This window comes from Anopheles moucheti, chromosome 2 (assembly GCF_943734755.1).
Source record: "Anopheles moucheti chromosome 2, idAnoMoucSN_F20_07, whole genome shotgun sequence".
NCBI lineage: Eukaryota > Metazoa > Arthropoda > Insecta > Diptera > Culicidae > Anopheles > Anopheles moucheti.
This window is the reverse complement of record NC_069140.1, coordinates 93,529,868-93,551,716: the sequence shown is the minus strand read 5'-3', so window position 1 is coordinate 93,551,716 and position 21,849 is coordinate 93,529,868. Positions and strand designations below refer to the sequence as shown.

Here is a 21,849-nt window from a genome sequence, read left to right as displayed (position 1 = left end):
GCAGTCCCCGAGATACGCTATTATAGCGGACCGCTATAACCCGGGAAAAATCCGCGTAACTCGAATTTCCGCGTAAGTCGAATCCTGGTGCAATTTCGTTTATACCTCAAAGTCACAGAGTCAACTTCCTTCTCTGCATTTAATTTATGCAGCGAATCAGCTGATATTTAGAAAGATTATATTAAAATAAGTTAAAAACAAATGTTTTACGGGCCATTAAAGGTATTTTTGACCAATTTTTCACCATTTTGCTTAAATTTTGTGCTATAAACTAGCTCAGCTGTCAAATTTCCAAAAACCGCGTATCTCCGAATCCGCTTGTAAGAGGAACCGCGTATCTCTCGGACTGCCTGTCCTTTAGTTGATTTTAGTTCAACTTGAATAAAATTCGGAAACGGTTTCGATTGTTTGCCAATTGAACTCGAAAACCCTTTAATGGGTTTCGAAATAATTCATTGGTAAGTGGTGGTTTGAGGCGGGATAGCGTCAAGATATGCTCAAAACTTCTTCAAGTTTCTTTGACCTCTTTTTTTGTATACCATTTTGATTTGGATATATTAAAGTATAAAAATGTAACAAAAATGTTATTTCCATCATCAAGTGGTTGGTTATGGAAATTTAATGGACACTTGAACGGGGTTTTTAAAGCAAGCAGATCCGAGAGGAACAGAAAAGGACAAAAGCCATGAACATTACCGTCGGTGTGTTTGTCTTGTGTGGGGTTGTGTTTGTGATGGGCGCATAGTTATCAACGAGTTTAGCCTTAACCCATCAACCACCTCAACTCGAGATCTCTCTCGAGATCTGTTCTCCCCTCTGTAAAGTTTTGTTTCGTACGAGATCGATCATCGAGCAACGGCCAAGGTACTTGCTCCGGTACCGAAAAGTGTCGCGTTCTGGGTCTCGCGTTTGAGTAGCTTCGAGTGTAATTATATTCAATTTCATTAAGTCAAGTTCGATTCAGCGCCACACTGTCGCTAGCCAACTCCTGCCTAAAACCGCAACCGAAGAGTCCTGTTTGCCTTTTACCAGTCGTTGCCGTTCCATCTCCTTTTCCAACAGCAGCAGAATCGATCAAGTCTTGACACTTGAGAGAGCGTCGTTGTGACGCTGATACTGCTGGTGGTGTGGTTGCTCATGGCAAAGCGCATCCCTCTAGAGATAATCAATAGGGGTAAAGTTTCTTCCCAGTGGCCCCCCCATTGGGGGCGCTTTTGTGAAGCACTCCGGTGCGAGAGGACATCGACTTGAAGCTGCTTGTTTTTGTGTGCGTGCTGTGAAGGGTATTTCGTTCCACTCGAAGCGTGACAACATCATTCAACCTCAATTTTCTGTCACTCTTAAGATTGCCTTCAACGGGTGAAAAAGAGTGTATGTGTGTGTGTCTGTGTGTGTGTGCAGTGGGGAAGGAAGCGAACATAAATTAGCTCAACATGTCCTTTTTTTGCCAACGGTACCCACTGCCATATGCCTTTATCAATATTTCTTGCTTTAGCTTGGCCATTAAGTCAATATGTGGCGAGTTGCGTTGAAGGATGTGCATGCTAGGGGTGGATTTATTTATTGTTGTTGAGATCACTTTTACACTCATTAAATATGTCGTTCGTCTTGCTTGAAGAGTATTACCGAACCGTGCAAGTTTTAACCGATGCTGTGCTGCTTCGTGTCGTTGCTGTGGTTTTCCTCCATACGTTTAACTGCCGCCTGTTTTTTAACCGATAGCCCAACTAACCTCTCGGGCTGCTGTTTATGAGGTTCCTGTGCGGAACTTGGCATCCATTACTTGGCGTCAATTTATGGGCCAATAACACACGCATGTAGTAATGCTTGCCCTCACGGTACGGTGCGTTATAAGTTTGCCTACTTGCTTCTTTATGTTTATGCCTTCGGGGTGGTCAGGTTTGATTTTTAATACATGCCTTTTATTTTTGCCTTTTACAAGAACCGACTAAACGTGTGTAAGCGCCTGAGTGTGGTTATAGCACGTTTTTCCTGTTTGGGTGGAATGGTTTGTTTTGTTTACCATCAATGAACACTTTTGAGCTTTTACGTACGTCTTTGATATTGCTCGTACGGCGAGCTTGAGAGGATAAAGTTTGTTGAAGGTTTTTGATTTGGGTTTGCAAGTGGTGCGTAAACGCATAGAAAATGTTCTTAAAATTCAAAAGCACGAGGCGAAGGATTATAAAATCGATAGTTTTCCTTATAGCGAGTTTAAAAATAGTTACTGTAAATGATTATTTTTGAACATGAATTTGGCTATTGAAAGATTATTGCACGATTTTAAACTTTTCTGATACTTTTGCAAAGCAATGTCGATTATGTAAAAAAAATTCGTAACTCACAAGAAACTCAGAGAACTCAGAGTAACTCAGAGAAAAAGAATGTAAACCTACATAATATATAAATAGTAGGTAAACAAATTTTACTTTAACTTGAACAGAGTCGAAAAATGGTCCTTGCTTTCTGACATGAACTCGATACCCCTGTCTTGTATACGGGAATGAATACGATCGCATTACATTGGCTAGTCTAAATTATTATCAAAATTAAAATACAATGTCGAAATATCAAATCTACCAGCTATTAAACACCGATCAAGCGATTTCCTTGTGGCTTATCTCATAAAAAATCCATAAAGGACCTGGAATAGGTTTTAATATTTTTAGAGTTGTCATGAATCAATTACGGTTGAATTATTCAATTGATTGATTTCCTGGTTTTGTGTTCTAAAAAATATTAGGTTAAACTTCTATCCAATATAGGAATTATTTTTTCGTCACATGTGTTACTGTGAGTCCATTTTTGATCATGTATCTTAGTATCTCAGTCAGGTTCACCTTATCCTAGCTCATGTTTAACATCCAGTGGTCCTTTAGTTAACGGCATGTTCAGTGCTTTCCACACACTCTCAAACATACAGCATGATGCTTCCTTTAAAACCTCTAATGGAAAATGATACAAGCGGGAAAGTCGATGGTAAATGTAAAACATCAACCATGCTGCCCATGGAAAACGGTTGAAAGGAAGGGCGAAAAGGCAACAGCAGCAACAGAAGCAGTCGAAAACTTTTCCCATTAAAAACGTACCTTTCAACTTTTTTTCCGGTGCGTTTTTGGTCGATGGTTTTGAATGTGTGCGCGCGGTTTTTCCTTTTTTTTTGTTAATTCCTCCCACTGAAATTTCCCACTCAAACCGACCAGTTTCCAGACACACTACTTGCCGGCCAGAAACATGCGCGGGGTGCGTTCTGGGATGCAAGAAGTTTAAAACAAGCTCTCTCGAAGGTGCCTCTCGCAAAGGTTCGGCGTGGTGGATGGAAAATGTGGTTTTTAAGCGTTTCGGACAGATGGACGGACGCTTGGCAGTAAGGGTGCTGCAGTGCATCAATGAATATGGTAAGCAGTTTTTTCCTGCTCGGAAGTTTCAATAGCTTGCGCCACCCCCTTGAAAACGGTACGGTTTTGTACCAAGGGGTGGATAAAATGGTCTCATTAATGATTTTTTTTGGTGAAGTAGTGGAATGTTCTAGGATTACGATGTACTCTAGGAAAAGAAAGCGGAACGTAGTGTATAACTCTTGTTGGTAGTATGATGGTGGCTGGGTGGTTTTTTTGTGTGTGGAGGTTTCAAGACGCTTTCGTTCCAGTGCTTAATTCAAACGGTAGTTAATAAGCGACCCTAGCAGCGAAAATGAATTATTTTTATTTTCCCCCTTGGTGTTATCGTACGCGGTAACTATTATGTTGAAATATTTTTACACCATTTAAGCGAACTATAAATGTATGAAGATCACAAGACTTGGGTTTAGAATAGAAAAATACTATGAGTTTTGTTTTAGCTTCTATACCTATGAATAATGTTAGTAAATATCTAAATTCTCGGTTCTCGTACCTCGTTCGCTACCAAGTTTTGATGAGTGAAATTTTCCGTCAGCTATGCAAAAAACATCAATTCAAAGGATTTTTTTTCTAAATCGTTTGCATAAGAGATACATATTCGTGTTATTTGTTTTATTTAATTTTTATGTTCAAGTTTGTGCTTTGATCGGTTTAGTTGTCACCCAAAAACGGGGCCGGGTGAGAAATGTTGCTGTCACCCGAAATTGGGTGACATGGCAGTCAACGCGTAAATTAATTATCTCGAATGCATTTTGTAAAAAATTGTAAAAATGCAAATTCTTTAATATGACCCTCAGTTAAAATTGCTAAATAATTATTACACTTTCCTATATTTCCTAAGGTTTATATTAAAAAATAGTTTAACCAGAAAGCGATTACTAGATAAAACATTTTTGCCGCATTCAAATTGTGATAAATTTAGAACTGAAGCAAATCGTTTGTTGGATACTTATTGTGGGAGTAAATAGGATTTATTTCAGATGTAACATCTGTCGGTTCTGCCATTTCCAGGAAGTTTGTTAAACGGAGATAACGATGAATGTAAACATGATTAATTAAATATGAAAGGCTAATCAGTTCTGTGTGTTGACTACTGAAATCACAGTAGTTGGATACTGTGAGTACCGGAAAGTAATAATTATTAGTGTGATTCCCTGGAACAAACAATGGCAGCATTTTGTTTATTGGACTAATTTCACTGTAGAACGAAGTGCAAAAAAGCATTACAAAAGTGTCCGTTTTGGCACAATCATGTGTACCGGATATTTTTTCAACTTCCACTCTGCCAACGAGCCCTTTCTGTCCGATGTAATAAGCTTAATCAGGGTTTGATTGAAATATTTTATCCATCAATTTCGCACACCGGTCCCATTTTACGATAACGCATGGTTGGGGCTCCCATAGTGGCGCCTACCATGGACGGACACCCGATAGCTATTCCGCATGAATTAATTCATTTGCATACATCAATATTGAGAATGTGGTCAACTCTGTGCATCGCCGGGATCGATACAACACGGAACACTAACTGAAACCTAACCTCCCCAACCGAGCCATGCACAAAAAGGGAGGCACTGTTTGAGTGATTAGAAAATTACAGCTTTTGTCAGTGGAGAGAGCCGATTTTTTTCTGTATGTTACGTGCGTGATGGGGCGTACATGAACTCCCTATCCAACCTTCCGACGGGGACATCTCTAGCAGCACATTCGTGTGCGGGTGTGTGTGTGTGTGTGAACATGACCATACTATCACTGTGTGTACTTAACCCCGCACTTGCTGGAACCGAGTTGATAAAATCCTGCATATATTTGCCTACGGAGGCACACTTTCGACGAATTTCCGGCTCGGGACGGTGTGTTGTGTGGAAGTGTTTAATTTGCCGTCCGTGCCGTGTAACCCCGTTGCTTCTGGCTGCAACTGTTCCGATCCTTATCGGAAGCGGTATGTGCACCTACGGTAGCGTCCTTTTTTTTTTGCTCAAGGGACAAAACACCTCGTTCCTGTAGGTGAAGCGTACTGGCCGATATGCCGTCTGCTCGGTGTGGCAATGAGCGGTAGATTGACATTAAAGGGTGAAGCTGTGGATGGTATCACGAATGTTCCGGGTGTCCTGATGGACGGTTACAAATTGCTACACGACGTAATTGGACCCCGAAAAAGGTGACACCTAACAAATGTTCTCCAACCCGTTCGATGGTATGGCCCTTTTTGTTGGAGTATATGATGCTTTGTCCGGTTGACGTCGACCTTATAAGCTGGGCAAAATATTGGTATGCATGTTTCACAATTGGGGGTTAATATGCTTCACGCCCCCGGGTGTGACATGGTACGGCGATTGATCCGGTGTCATAGTTTGTATACAAGAATGAAAAACTGTACTACCTCATTATTTTATTTGTTTTATTTAAATAATTATGTACACGTTACTAGGTTTTAGGAGTTTTAATTTAAAAGACGAGGTATTATATTAGATATTATTATATTATATTTAGGTAAAATGCACCGTATTCACGAAATTCTTTAGATTTTATGATAAATTCCAGAATTAAATTATATGACTATGATATGAAACAGTATTGTGATATGAAACAATGAACAAACAATATTTGCTATAATTATAGCAGAGCAAAGGGCAAGGCTTGTTATACCTAGACGGTAAACTTTCAACAGACATAACGAGCCAATTGTGGTAGCGATGAGCTGTTCAAACTCCTCTACTTCTCTTTGCTTGACTTTGGACTCCCTCGCCTTGAACCCTTAGGGGGAGACCCTTAAACTTTAAAATCCTAGATTACCTTGCTCTCCTTTTCGGCATATCTGCAATGGGGTTAGTTTTAAGTTAGATCGCAAAATTAGAATTGAATTAATTATCCCAGAAACGGATAATGCTTTAAATCCTGAATTCCTAGAACAGTTGAATAGGTAAACGAGTTGCAATACCCTGAGGGAAAAAAATTGAAATGGAAAAAAAATTAATGGTATCAAAAAAGTTTCACAAAAAACATTATTATTCCTTCGGCATTTGCATGAAACAAATATTACACCCGTAAATTGACGGCTTATTTAGTTACAATTTCAATAGCGTTATGATGTTCGATCACTTTCAGACTATTTGCACTCGCTTTTAAGCTTTCTCCTCGTGTCAATCCATTTTTAACAGCATTCGAACGTAGTTGCCGAACTGTTTATGGCCAATTCTATTCTCGCTGACTGACGTGGTTGCCAATCGTTAGGAAATCTAATTTAAATTCTTAATTGCGTGGCATGGCGAGTGTCGCGGGAAAATGCTATCCCTCGTCGCAATACTGTTCTGCGGTGGCGGTGTAGTGTTTGGTGTACATGTCAGCTTGGTACCATTGATTTGTGTCAGCTTCTCGCCGATGGGCGATGGGTGTGTAATTTGGTTGACTCACGTCGGGTCACATTAAAAGCGCACCGTAACGTTGCCACCGTGACAGCGCAGTGTGCTAATGGTATGGATTTGGCTTCGCAATAGTGAGTGAAAGAGGATTCGCAATTTGTCGCAGAGCGTTTGGGGTGTTTTGAATTTGATTGTTTATACGCAATGCATAGAAACGTGTGAAACGGCGTGTGTTAATTCCAATCAATAAGGTGTTACTTTAATTTGTTTTAAGTTGCCCTGCAGATGTTTAATTTTTTTTATTGGTACTTAATCCGATTAAATGGCAAAAATAGATTTGTTGTACGGTATTGTATTGTACTGTACGTTGAATGTTTTAGCAATTTGAAATCATGAAGGATATTTTGTATGTAAAAAATAGAAAAATGGCTTACCACTATCACAATATCTTATGGAAGCTACTTTTCGATGGATCTAGATGACCCTTCTCAGTAAAAGGCGCTTATTCCAGTGGTCGTTACAAAACTTCATCATCATAACACGGAGATCAACGACAGTAAAGCCGTGCACCTGGTAAACACCTGGACGTTTGCATCGTTTAGCCTACGTTCCCGCTTAAACATCTGCTGCGTCGTGACTGACAATGATGCCTTCGGTTTGGCAACATTCGGTTTTACATTGGCATGGGCCGGAAATTGCATCAACCCGCTGTGCCAATCACACTGTGCACCGTCGAACATGGTAACGAACGTCCGTCGTAGCGAAAGCAGCCGAACCGAACTTGTTTCCTCACTTTTAGATGTTGATAAATTTCCGGCCCAAACGGACATGTTGTTTATATCACCGTTGCGTTGTGCATGCGTCGTGTAAGTGAGCTGATCGTTGGTCTTTTGGGAAGAGTGATAAACGCAAAAATGGAAATGGAAGTTTTCACGAGGATGACCTGAGGATGAGGATGACACGGCTTAACGAAAAAACAAACAAACAAATGTATGGAATAGCCGTTAAAATAACGGTCTTTTAAAATCCGGCCATGATTCAATCGTGATTGTGCAGAATGCCTGACAATAGAGCAAATATTGATCATATTTTCATTATTCGATGAATTTGGTATTAACATTAAAAATTTGAAAAACTAATTCAAATTTTGGTTCAAATTTTCAATTTTTTTTATGTGAAACAGTTAACAGTCAAGAATTAGCAAGAATTTCAACATCTGGGATATTTATTTTAATATATATTTTCTAAATTTCTTCGTTAAGGTTCATGCTTTACAACATTTTCGCTGATTTTTGAAATCATATGCTGAATTTAATTTCATTTGAGCGAATAAAAAGTTATAATTTTACTGTTGCAGCGTGTTCTAAAAGAATGAAAACAGTAAGGGCCGAAGGAAAAATCTTTTAAACTAAATTCGTTGCTTTATTTTTATGAATACCCACCCTCAAAGTGGTATATCAATTTAGAAAAAATACGTACCATTTCACGTAAGAAAGAAAAAGGGGCTCCAGTAGGTAAGAATAATTTGTTCTTGCTTTCACTTTCCTTTTGTCCAGAGCGGCTTGACAACTGTGTTACTTCATACCCCGTAGATGGTACCAATTGTCACCGTGAGCCAATAAGTCAAACATGGCAACTTCACGGCATTGTCCACAAGGGCGCTGGGGGTAGTCACAACTTTGTGTCGGAAAGGAATATGTAAATGGGTCCGGTAGGGCTTTTACAAAACTTTTCCTTCGCTTCTGTTCCGCTTCATTGAAGGTACGTTAGCGCGGGAGGATAAAGTTGATTTTTCATATTAATTTCTGTCAACGAGATGTACATTCTACGTACATTGTAGCAAAGCTAGTGCGACAGGAAGTAGCCGCATGGTCAGCAGGATAAAGACAAGCGGGGGCAAAACACGGTAAACAGGGATAAGTTTCCTGTTGAGTGAAAGGAACAATATGCACGCTAGTCAGTTGCTATTTTTGTACGCTTATAGAAGCAATGATATGAATTGTGGCAGAGACAATGATAAATGAATTAAGCGAGATTAAAACTTTCGTTCAGAGTAGGCTTTTGCCGTGTGAGATCGTATCTGGTGAGATAATGAAGTAAAAACCACCAGATGTTTTGATATCAAATTAAGATATAAAGCTTTGACGTTATCATACTTTGCTTTAATGAGGATTACATGGTTCATTAGAATCAGTGTTGTTGCTGAATTGCTGCGTATGGACATAATCATTGAACTTCTTAAAACCTTGAACTTTAAGGTCTAGTGTTTCTTGAATGCAACAATAAAGATAAAATGCAAACACTGCACATCCTCTTGGAGTGTTTTATTAGTCTAAAAAAACACCTCAGCTGCACTCCGTTGCTTGGATTGCAGGGTTTTGTTCATTTCGGCTCATAAAGAGCTTTCCAAGTTGGCCAAAAACGTCGGTGCCGTCAATTAACCGATCAAACGGTTCAACAAACACCACGCTTCGAATCTCGCACATTTCTGATTCGGATGCGCTGCCCGCCTGCACTTCAAACCTGACCATAGACCTTCGTGTAGACGTATCTGCGGCACACTTCACCTCATCGCATCGCGCCACTCACATCAGGCACATGCACAGTTTCGATAGGTACTGCTCGTTTCCTACCCGGCATTGGAAGACAATCGTTTGAAAGAAATGAAAGAGATTGCCAAAATATGAGCAGGTTAACCCCGCCGGCTACACTTGGCCCTGGGTGGAAGAGGAAAGTGCTTGTGGAGCGGCCGGCCGGCAAAAAGGCCATTGCCGTAATAGTGGGCAATAATTTCTTCGTGGAAAAGTTCCCTCTTCCGAACGATTCGGTTGGGTGTTTTGTTTCGAATTTCAGAAATTCGCCTAACAACCGTGTAACCTTGAAAACGCGCGCAACATTGGGCGCGTCACGCGGGATGGGTCAACTCGTGCGCTGTGGCTGGCTCTCAGCAAAGGCGGAAGCGGCTTGAGCGGATCGCATGCACACACGTGCTGTGGCACATAAATTAGTTGCTTTACATGGGACGTGGCTTGGCGTGCTCTATCAAAAAAACCAGTTTTAATGTAAGTCGCTCTATATAAATACCGATCACAAAACCTGAAAACGACGACTAGGAAGCTGATTTAAAGTCAGCATTACAAATTTTAATCGGGGTGGCATTAACAAAGCAGAATTCAATATTTCAAGGTTGTTACAAAACATACAGACTTAGCAAGAGGAACTCATTTTATGTTAGAAACCTTAGATTTATTGTAGTGTCGTGTGGCGTTTGATTGACTTTAATATGTTTGCATAGACGGTTGTCTGCGTTTTAGGGGCCCGATAGAAGTCTCGATGACTGAAGCCTTTGTAGAGCGTCTTCTGTAATTCCAGCACCTTCGGAAGCTTCCGTGCGAGCTGCTCGACTCCACGCCAATCAACCGTTTTGTCCTTGTTGCCGTAATGTAGCGCAATTCGGGCTGTTACATCCCACAGACAGTAGTCGGGAGGAGGATCTCGCTTGTAGCGATGGAGGTTCACCGCGTACCCGTAGTCAAACTGCTGGAATCGTCCACTGGCGATGATTTGACGATAATGCTCGAGCTGCTTCAGTGAGACATCCTCCAGATCGAAGCAACCAGCTCGGGGACGGTTGGAAGACACCGGGGAGCGTTCCGTTCTGGTACCGTTGCCGGCACCACGGTCATTCATCTGACCGAACAGTAGGCAGCACTCGTTGCGGAAGAGCGTACAGATCTGGGTGGGAAGTGCGTCACGGGTGTAGTAAACGCTCCAGGGAAACAGCGCCCGAATCGGTTGCACCATACGAGCGATCCAGGCAAACTGTCCGTACTGCATGAAGGCTGGCGGTGCCATCAGTTCCACGCTGGCCAGCTTCTGGTTGTACCCGGGTAGCTCAGACAGTAGCGCGAGTATCGCCGATCCAGCCTCAGAATAGCCGACGAAATGTAGCGTCTTTCTGTCCGTCGCTGCAAGTACATAATCGATCACCGCAGACAGATCCTCGGTGCCGATCTCGTGGAAGCTAAAGTCCCAATAGTGATCGCTGTCCCGATCCAGCCGCTCGTGGCCCTCGGATTCTGGGGAGGCGCGCGAGTTGCTAAACCACACATCGTAACCGGCTTCGTAGAGTTGATAGGCAAGCGATCGCTTCGGTCCGAGAAACATCCACATGTCGCTTGATTGGCGTATACCGTGATGGAACAGTACCACACCTAGTCGGGACTTCTTGGGCAGCATGCGGTACACCGTCAGCAGGTAACCGTCGTCTGTACGCACCTGCATACGGTCCGATTCGTAGCCATCTCTTCGGAGCAGTATAGCCTGCAACACATTCAGCTGCTGTTAATATCCACGAATTTCTATTCCACCACGGTTGTGCACTTACGGTTTGATTTCTGATCACGTCGCCACTGTCACGTATCCAGTTAAAGCTGATTTCCTTCTTCACTTGATAAGCCTCCGTTTGTGGAGTTCCCGAAAGGAGGATCTTCAGCAGTAACGCTGATACGATCATGCCCAGACATTTGCCTACCATTGTCACACACGCACCTTCACTGTCCCGCCGAAAGCTGATCGAATCGAACCGATACGTCCGCGCCGGTACGGTGAACAAACGCAACTAACAGGACGATCGTTCGGTGGAAGACAATCCCCGATACGGATGAGCTTTTCTTGTACCTGTGGTGCTTCTTCTTCTTCCTCTGTGCCGATTCAGAACGACAACTGGTCTTGCGACGGGGAATGACGTCGAATCGCACCGAACGGGTACGAGATGTAATACCCCACCCCAACAAGCGTGTTGGACTTTTTCTTTGATGCGTGCTCGCTACCCTCGTACAGGGTGTTACCGTTTACAAGTCTCTTAAGGGCAGAGTTTAATAGTTTTAAATTAAAATTTAGAATATTGTCTATAAACATTGTAAAAGTGCTAATACGATCATATATTTTATTAAATTAATTATTGTTTATTTAAAAATTCAAATTGGCCGTTTATCGGCTTAACAAGACATAAGATACAAAATAACTTTTATCCATTTCGTGCACTAAATGACATTTCTTTTTAATGCCACATTGAACTAAATATTTGCCGTGCAACATTGCGTTCAGCCAGCACTGTATCGCACTAGCAATTCACACGCATGATGAGCCCACTACTACGTCACAAAACTGGTTATTGCCCATTTACCGTCACACAGAGCCCAACCGAACAAAATGACTGTTTTCGATCGATGAACACAGTGCAATGCAAGAGAGAATGAATTATTTCTGCCGCCATCCCAACCTTTTCGCCCATCCTTTACAAGTTTTCGTTCTGCACCGGGCCGACCGGGCGTCTCTGGTTCTTTATCCTCGCCAAACCTAGACGTGCAAAGTGCCATGTAATCGTTGACCGATACTTCTTGACTTCGCAACGCTCAGCTAGTAAGTATGATGTTGCCCGTGACCTTGAAGCAAAATGGAGCGAAATACAGCATCTTCTACGTTCGGCGTGCGGTAAATCCAATTACACACTGGTCATCCGCTATAGCTGGATGACTTTCCAGTTTGCAGATCGCAATCGGTAACACGCGGTGCCAAGCAAGCTTCGTTTTGTTTCTGTTCTTTTATTTGTTGAAATTATATAGTGCAACCGTTTCTTCTTATGTTGCCGTTGACGCTAACGAAGAATTCACGTCAGTTATTATTATGTTGCACCATTACGTCTTTCCAGATTACTTTCAATAATGTTCTTAACCATCAAATAAGTACGTCAAAGAGTTATTAATCACGAGCTGTTGAGCTATTGTGATCGACTGAAAACCATAAAATGAATTAAAAAGAGGCATCACTTTTAATAATGCAATGTGAGGAAAAAAGGTAAATAAGAAGGACTAGCGATCAAGACAATTAATTCTTTTCTCTCCTTTTGTCGTAATTATTTGAATCTTTTAAGGAAATGACCCTCCGTAGATCGTGTTTTTTTAAAATATTACATCTTTTTTAAACATCAATATAAAATGTTTATATTATATAAACATATAAAGCAATACGGCCTGGCCGTCCCTGAATAAATAAAAAAAAAATAAACATATAAATTAAAAATTTGTATAATAAATATATAAATTTAAAGGCTTCGATAACGTTCTAATTTGTGATAAAAATATTAGAGATTACCGTAAGAATGTGTTTTTGTACAAAATTAAAAGAAACTTACGAAAACGCACTAATTTCGTATAGAAAAAAATATTTAGATTCTTTAGATATCTTGACTTCTGAAGATGTCTTGATGAAAATAGTGTTCTTTTCATGCATTATGAATTGGAATGCAAAGTTTCATTCCTATTGCATGAAGATTACGCCACCTCCTCTTTCCCCGAAGATATAATGGATTAAAAAATCTAGCTAGCTTTTAGAACCGGTTTGTACAGAGGAAACGTCCTATTCCATATGCAAATTATGTTGAAATAGGGGGAATGGTCAAATCCACAGAAAGGTTGCGATTTGTTTTATTTTGTGGCAAGAGTAAAAATAGTGAAACAGGAAGCAACGAATTTTAAAAACTGCATTAAGATTGAACGAGCTTGATGAATTTAATGATCGAGAATGGCTTACGTAAATCTGTTGCTTAAGTGGCCGCAAATCCGTTTGTACAGGTTATGCGATCATTGAGTTTAAGATTCATCCATTCTGTTGCTGCTAATAGTAGAGTTAATAGTGGATTTATTCGCAAATTAAAAGCAACAGCCTTCAGGTTTCTATTCTATCTTGTTGTGTAGTTCTATTCAAAATGCAAAAAACAGAAACCCACTTAGCATTCATGAAGGTTTGAACATTTTTCTTTAAGTTTGTAATACAGCTCCAGTGAAACTGGTTTTGCATGTATACAGACTCTTTTGAACACTTCCGTTACCATTTTGTTATTTATCTCTTTTATTACGATCGAATGTGTTGGATGATAACAGCTAATAACATCCCAAAACACCCGCCATAAGATTGATTTAGCCCTACCACTACGTAGCTTGGGGACAGGGCGTTTTGCGCCAAATTGCTCCCATTCCAAACAGTTCATAATCGTTTCGATAAGTCATACATCTTTGCATTCTCAAGCGAGAAATGCCCCCGGAGCACTTACTGCAGGGAATGGGCATCCGCGTTACACGGTGGCACAAAATTATGATTTATTTAGTTGCAAAATCCTTTCGGGCCCGGTAGCGAAGTTTACGGAGGCCGTCGGAGGCCCCTAAGTATTATCATAAATCTTAGTTTAGGCTTGATTTAGAGCAAATACAAAAAAATGGTAGCCAAAAGCTGGAAAGCAGCAACAGCGTAACTGTTACAACGGATGAAAAGTGAGCTAGTCGTGTAATGACAGCAGAGGCGCTGTTATATATGATCAGCTTGAAGGGATTTGTATCCCTACCGAAACTTAACGGCCTTAGCATTTCCGAGTAAGACGTTAAGAAGATAGAATAATTTATTTAATATCAGCCATTTATGTTGTAGTTTTAAAATGTTTGGAGTTAAAATTAGCTTCATTATTTCAATATACATTAACTTAATTCTGTGAAAGAATCTGAGCGTGAAATGAGCGTTACAGTTGACGCTGTGAAATTGATCGATACTTCCAAGTTAGATTGCCGGTTGGTTTCAATTTACACTGAACTGCCCGTTACGCTAGAGCACTGTAATGCGTAAGTGCGTAATACTTCGCTCAAGTGCCTCAAAGGCGCTGATCGCGCGCTGTTGTATGGATGAGAGAAGCGTTTTATCAGAGCTGAGCTATAATTCGTTTATCAGCGTCTGGTGCGACGGTGAGCGTGGATGCGATTCGAATACTATCGAATCCGATGTGCCATTCGGGGCACGTGTGTAATGGTGATGTGTGCTGATACATTTCGACACCTGTCCACACCACCTGCGTTCCCTGGCGTAAAATCTGTGTTGGGTAACAACTGTACCTTATCTTTTTAGTGCGTTTGCCTAGATCGGTGCAAAGTGACAGCACATGGCATGTTTCTTTCGGGGGTTGTGGCCAGTTTGGTGATAACGACCACACGTCCATCCGAAGCTTTGTTGCTTCGGGTTGTTTTTCTGTGTGCGTTTGGCCGGCACTCAAAAATATCAGACTATGTTAGTGATTCGTGAGCATTAGAAGTGAAAATACTTCTGGATCTTCTTATCCGTAGAGTCTCGTTAGTAATAATGATGGCCTCTGTTGCAATTGTGCTTTATAAACCACAGTCAGTGATTTAAGGTGCGGGATCGCCATTAAACAGTGCACCAGTTTGTATACATTGTTTAAGTGAGGTGCTCTTCATCACAAATAGTTGTTTAGAGTTGCTTTCCTGTAAGTGCGTTTTGCAGGTTTGTGATTATCGCGATAGAAATGTAGAAAGCGAAAAGTTTCCCGCTGCGGCATGAATCATTCGTGAGAATTCGCGTTTTGTTTGTAATCCGGAAAACAATAGCGATAAGTGCGAAACCGATAAGTCGCGTGTGAGATATTTTTTGCTGCTGTGGTGCATCCACCACCAACGGAAGTGAACGATGTGGAACCTCATGGACGCTAACCTCTACTATGGTTCGTCGTACCTGGTAGCTGCCGTAACGCCTTCACCGGTTGTTGGAGTTGGAGAACGTTAGTATACGCATCGTTTGTACTAATTGAGTGTGTGTTGTGCTAAACCGTCGGTACAATCAAATACCATACTACGGCACTGTTGTGTGTTGCTTTAATTTATACTATTGATTATTATTAATAAGCAATGGAATCAGTTTGTAGAACAGTGAAATAAAAACAATATGATTAGACGGGCAGGCACCAATTAAGAGCAAAAATTGATTGTAAATTGTAATATGTTGCTGTCAGAGGATCTTAATTTCATAATGGAATCATTTATTCGTCGTGAACATGTTGCACGCTGTGCGAATTGAATTGTCTGTTTACCTGACTCCAACATACTATCCGGATTGATTTATAAACTTATAAACAGAAGTCATTACGTGGGGCGGCAGAAGATCCTTTCGTATATTCCCTTATGCAATGTTGTTGAAATTAAATTACCAACGAAACGATTAGCTGAAGTGATCCGATTAGAAGCGAAAGTGTTTCCATAGCCATAGTGTGTAAGATCTCAATTATAACTCCCTGGCTTACATCGATCCAAGCTTCTCACGGTCCTTCCCCATTTGGCGGTGTCTAAATCCGTCCATCCGGACTAAAACTGTTCACGAACGATCGTTCGATGTTCGAACCGAATTTTGGTTGTAATTATCCAGCAACTCTCGCCCGTACGACGCGTTGCGTCTCTCGCTCTATTGACTCCAAATTGATGGTAATCAATCATCTTTCCGTGCCAATGTGTGCACGGAACAGTACAGTTCCGGGGCAATCGACACTATCCGAGGGCACTGCCGGGGTACGGATGGGCGTGTTAGATTGAGCTAATGGGTACCGGTTGATGGGATTTATTTACCGATCAAATTATCTTCTATGTGAGTAACGACGTGTTTGATAGATTTTTTTTCCACGTATATGGAACTATATGTATATTTTGTTTGATTTCTTATTTGATATGCTTCAATTTCGGAATGCACTAACCATTAATATAATAAAGCATATAATTTCGTGCAAGAGTGCAAAACTAACATGTATTTTTTATTGTTTTTTCTTTCTTTTTAGGTATGTGGATACATTAACTATTGTTTCACGGAATTGTGTATTGACTTCAAAATTAGTGTCACATGCAGGTTGCATCGATAAGTATACATCGTCCTTTTCCCACTATGCTTGTAGTGCATGTGTTTCAAAGACATCGGTCTGTGTTGGTTTGGATTTAAGTAAACATGAGCTTAATTATTCTCATTTATCGTTGTACCAGTCCTGCACCCGTGCTATTTCAAACTAGCAATTACTTGCATAGTATGAAGTAATACAGTGGGATTGGGTGCATATGACTATCGGTAAGGCTTTGATGAATGTTTTTTTTTCCTTCTCTACTGTGTTGTGTTATGCTTAGTGCGTATCCACTAACAACAATCACTAATAGCCGCTTATTCATTTTAGTTTGCCATACTGATGATTGTGCTACCGGTCACTTGTGGTATCGCTTTCACTTGGCAAATTGAAGCAGTAGCGTCAACAGCGAGTAACTTTTCTGCATCAGCTGGGCGAAACGCTCCATCGATATGCCCCCGAGACCTCCGTATGAACACTGGAAACCTTTTTGCGAGCGGCCAATGACTAGCATGAACGTGTGCCGGACCGCTGCATGCCGGTAGTGAAAACGTTGGTCATACTGTAATAATTCGGGCCAGTTAAAACCCGCGTACAATGCGAGCCCGATGGATTCATTCTGGATGTTTTGACGGTTGACAAAGAAATGAATATACATTGGACATGAAATGAAGTCGTCGAAGCAACTTACCAGATCGTTTATCTTCTCGATTCCGCGACAGATGATGAACGACTGGAATATCAGTACGGTAGCAAATATGAGGTAGATCATGCCATTCGTTGACAGTCCTTCTATTGAAAGTATGAATCCACAGTCTGCGATCAGCGCAAATGTACCATAATACTGCACAAACGAAAATGGACCAACTATCGTGCTGAACTCCTTGAGATTGCTTGAGAGGTAATGGGTACATATTACGAAATCGAACAGAAGGATGTAAGATCGGATGTGATCGTTCGGGTTGTACTTACTCAAGCAAGTTAACGTGCCGTGCGATGTGTTTGTTCAGTTCCAGTTGTAGAATATTCCAGAAGGCTAGCTGTTGCATTTGTGAAGAATGTCCAGATACTTCAAGAATTTCGCTTTGACGTCTTGTTCGATCCATAACCGTAGACTGCACGCTGGTGATGCCTTCCAACAATATCATCATCTCCAGTTGCAAGGTGTTCATAATGATGTAGAAAATTGCAAACGAAAGCACGTAGATCAAGCCCCAAATGTTACACGCGAGGCCGTAGAGAATTTGTACAGCGGTACTATCCACGACATGTCCGTCAATTTGCAGCATAAACGCATCTCTGCTAAAAAGCTGCGTCGTCATGAACCAGACCGCCACTACCAGCATTGTGGCAACGAGTATAAACTGAATGCGATTGTTTTGAACGAACAGAGCAGCTCGTTGTTGGCGCACCGGAGCATCTTGCTGACGGTAGGAACGTTCGTTCAGAAACGTCATAATCTTCGACAGTGAACCGTAGCACATTTCGATGATGCCGATGCGAAGAGTGCCTTCCGTGAAACCCCATATGGACGCAATAACGACGGCCGCCGATGTGTTGTCTTCTGGGAGTAGAACGAGCCGGTAGGCTTTGTAGAAGTAAGATAGGTTCACCAAAATTGGTAGAATACGGTACATGATCCAGATTGTCCGATCGATCCAGCAGAACGCGTCGTAGTGAATGGCAGATATCGTTGCCAGGGTTCTATACAGACCGAAGTAATCTGATTGATCGGTAAACGTAACAAATTGTTGAAGCAGTGCTTGGAGCACATTCTGCATCTGTTGATAACACATCTTGGACTGAACGTGGTTTAGCTTCTTTGGTAGGCATTGGTTGCAGTGTTGTTCTAAGGTCAATTAACTGTGACTAATAGGCGTACATTAATAGGGACGAATAATACATCAAACCCTGTGTGCGATGTATGGTGAGCCGTCATACAAACATGAGATACCTTGTGGATGGGTGTCAGTTTTTAATTATAAATCAAACGAATTTCACCTTTCATGCACTCTTCACTCATGTTATAAGTGTTGTAACATCAAACGATGTGCAGCAAATGTTTTGTTGATAAAGCAACACACTAACGAAACTGAGATATGAATGTTATCAGAGAGTAGATTTTTTGGATTAATTCGCCGAACCTGTGCATTGACAGGGTAGCAAACTCGCCATATCCGATATGCAACGGCTGTTGACATTTTTGTAGCACGATCCAGATGCTACGACGGAGAGATCTCTGGTTTGCTATTGGTAAACCCTGATGCGCAAATTGCAACATTACTCGCCAATAGATGCTGTACACAATATTGCCTAGGGTTTGGTTCTGGAAAAAGGAGCCTGATATATTATACGACAATTAGAATAATTGTTTCTCTTACCAAACCGTTGATGTTATCGATGCTTTTGCAAAATAGATACGTGTCAATTATCATGCACATGGCAAATGACAGTAAGCTCACGGTATTGGAGGAAAATTGATGATGCGATGCGAAGAAACAGTTGACAGTCAATATAATCATTGTTCCATAGTACACCAAAAGTCCAAACAAGCTAAATATGTTCGCAAATGCTGAAAACATTCTGAAATAAGAAGATAATTAGTGTTCCATCTACGAATGGACAGTTTATAGCCGTACTGTAGTAACTGGGCATGACGGCGAATTGTTTCGTGTAATTGTTTGCAGACTGAATCGTACGCGTTGCGGATGTTGATAGTTGAATGGAATTGTTGCTGTTGCTTATCAACGAACTGTTCCAAATTGTGGATCAAAATGTTCATTTCAATTTGAAACAATTGCAATATAATATGCATTGCGCAAGAAGAGATAAGGAAATTCGATGTCACGATGTAACCGCTGAAGAATTCGAAAATCATTCGAACAAAAACTGACCCCACAATCGCACCGCGATATTGAAGATGAAACTCGGAGTTGTTCCAATTGGTATACACGAAAATGAACTGATTGATGATGGTGAACAGATTGAACAGTACTATGATCCAGTTCCATCGTCGATAGAGCTCTGCTCGAATGTGGTGGACCCAATCGCATTGTTCTTGGTACATTCGACTATTAAAAAATAGTACCAGTTCACGCATTTCCCGATCGTACTTATTCAGTACCCAGATGCGAATGATGGATAGTGTGTACGTAAACAATGCTCCAGCAAATACAATTAATTTTGCAGCATCGGTGTGGCAATATATTTCCCAATAAGCTCTGTACACGAAAGAAATGTACAATGCCAAGCCCAAGAATCGAATGATCTGCACCACTACACCACGAACTAACCCAAACTCACTAACACATTCCACGGGATTGGCAAACATGTGCAGTAGTTTGTATAGTGGTTGAATCAGTACGAAGTAGTCTGCATCTTTTACGGAAAACTGGAATGTACTACCAAACCACACACGGACGGCCGATGTCCACTGAAGTATATGAAACATTTCGCTGCACTTAACCAACGCTATCAAATTCGAACCAACTGCGTTCATCAAGCGTCTGTATGGACGTTTTATAACCAGCTCGGGTGGACACCCCGTTGCCAATATTCCACACCAATAGTGCATTTTTGTTTAATGAAAAAAATCGTCTATTGGTTATAGTAACGCGGATGTAATTTACTCATCACCTGTCCTGCGGCCTTTAATTAACAGTTTACGGGATCTTCGATGGAATCTTCTACGAGCTAAAACCCTCGCAGCGCCCCTCCACTTCCTTTGAGTTCTATTTTCTATGTAAGGAAATTTATTTTGTTGCGACATAAGTTAAACCTTGGTAAACAACTCCATTAATAAAGGACCCAACATCAACATGTGCAACAATTTCCATGCAATGTAATTGACGGAATGCACAGCAATTATGACAACACTACAACACTGGGAAATGATGTCCGAGAAACAATGAGTTTTACGTACATCAAAGATGTGTCACTGCATTGGAAGTTGTGCTGTATACTATTAATTAAAGAAAAAGAAAAGTTAAACGATGATGATTTGTTACTCTTTTTTCGTTTCTTCTCTTTTGTTTTCTTGTTTGTAATACAGTACAAAAATCTGGCCTACAAAAGAGTTGAATGGAGATTGAATAGCTTATCAGAATCATTCAAATATACACGTATTTTGTGCAAATACGGATAAAAGGATCAATATTTATCACCACCCGGATGCAATCAATTTGAATGAAACAAATACTTTAAAGCATATTTGCAGGACGTATATACCAGAAAATACCCTTGTTCAGGACATCATAAAATCATTACAAATACGTACTGAACAACGTAATATTTTATTAATTCTACCTTATGCTACAAGCCTTGACTCTCCTCATATTATTTTAGTTTCAGTTAGCTATAGGATTAATTTTAAGCTAGTTTTAAGTTCGTATTGTTTAGACCCTTGGCAAACGCTGGAAATAAGGAATGGGAATAAGAATGTTTGTAAAAAAACATGTTTGAATCATCACAAATCATTGAGCAAAAGATAGAATCAAACATCACGTTGCAAATGGTAGGAAAAATTAATGTAAGCTCATAATGGATATTTATTGCAAGCGAACTTGCACCACACACTGCGCCAAGTTGTAGAGCAGAAAACTGCTATCGCATGCACATTTGGCTCAATTTTGCCAAATCGGCGACAAATGATGATGATCTCTCCCTCCCACCCTCAAAAAAAAAAAAAAAACAAACCTCTACATTCTGCGAACGAACCAAATTCTCGACGGAATTTTCTGCACAGAATCATACCTTCTTCTTGTGCGAGAACAAGGTAAAACTGGGCTAAAGTTGCAGTGCAGGTAGTTAAAAAAAAAGAAAGAAATAAATTGCGTTCGTTTCTCCAGCTTTATTGGTGGCTGTGAGAGCTGTAAAAAGAGGATACCGGTGCAATGAATTGCTATCAATTTGTTATGGAAGCTTTCAAGCTTAATTTATGCTTTCGCTTTATCGAAAATCGCTGCCTTTTGAAGAAGAATGGTAAGAGATTTGGTAGAGAGCTGATAGTGTCTGTGTTAATTTTTCTTGTTGCAACTGTGCATGATTCATACATTACTTTCATAGCCACTGCATGATTCCGTTGATCTGTGGTAGAACATATCAAGATGCATTGTATGTAAATGCACATAAACTATTTTTAGTGTAATAGTTTTATATGTAGAAAATGATGATATCTTGGCCAGAGTCAAGAAAAGTGAACTAAAGTATAAGAATCTGAAATGTAACGGTGTGCGGGGTACTCAAAAAGTTGCTTCAAAATCTCAATCGTCAAGGGGTAATTACTGCATCTCATGAGTATAAAATATCAAACAAGGTAAAGTAGATTGTGAAACATCGTGGGAAAGTTTCCACACCAAATCAACCGCGA

General features: G+C 40.7%; 3 protein-coding genes across 5 annotated transcripts in view; 1 reads left to right on the top strand and 2 right to left on the bottom strand.

The window, feature by feature from the left end:
- Positions 1 to 21,849, top strand: part of LOC128296740 (atypical protein kinase C) — a 104,483-nt gene that overhangs the window by 52,008 nt on the left and 30,626 nt on the right. The gene's annotated exons all lie outside the window — the stretch shown is intronic.
- LOC128296755 (lipase 3-like) lies at positions 10,010 to 11,300 on the bottom strand. The gene is made up of 2 exons (XM_053032239.1): positions 11,151 to 11,300; positions 10,010 to 11,086 (listed from the first exon to the last, which is right to left on the bottom strand). The coding sequence occupies exons 1-2, from the start codon at positions 11,298 to 11,300 to the stop codon at positions 10,010 to 10,012; spliced, it is 1,227 nt and encodes a 408-aa protein (XP_052888199.1).
- On the bottom strand, positions 16,858 to 18,277 carry LOC128296754 (uncharacterized). Its single transcript, XM_053032237.1, has 3 exons — positions 17,454 to 18,277; positions 17,173 to 17,374; positions 16,858 to 17,100 (listed from the first exon to the last, which is right to left on the bottom strand). The coding sequence occupies exons 1-3, from the start codon at positions 18,275 to 18,277 to the stop codon at positions 16,858 to 16,860; spliced, it is 1,269 nt and encodes a 422-aa protein (XP_052888197.1).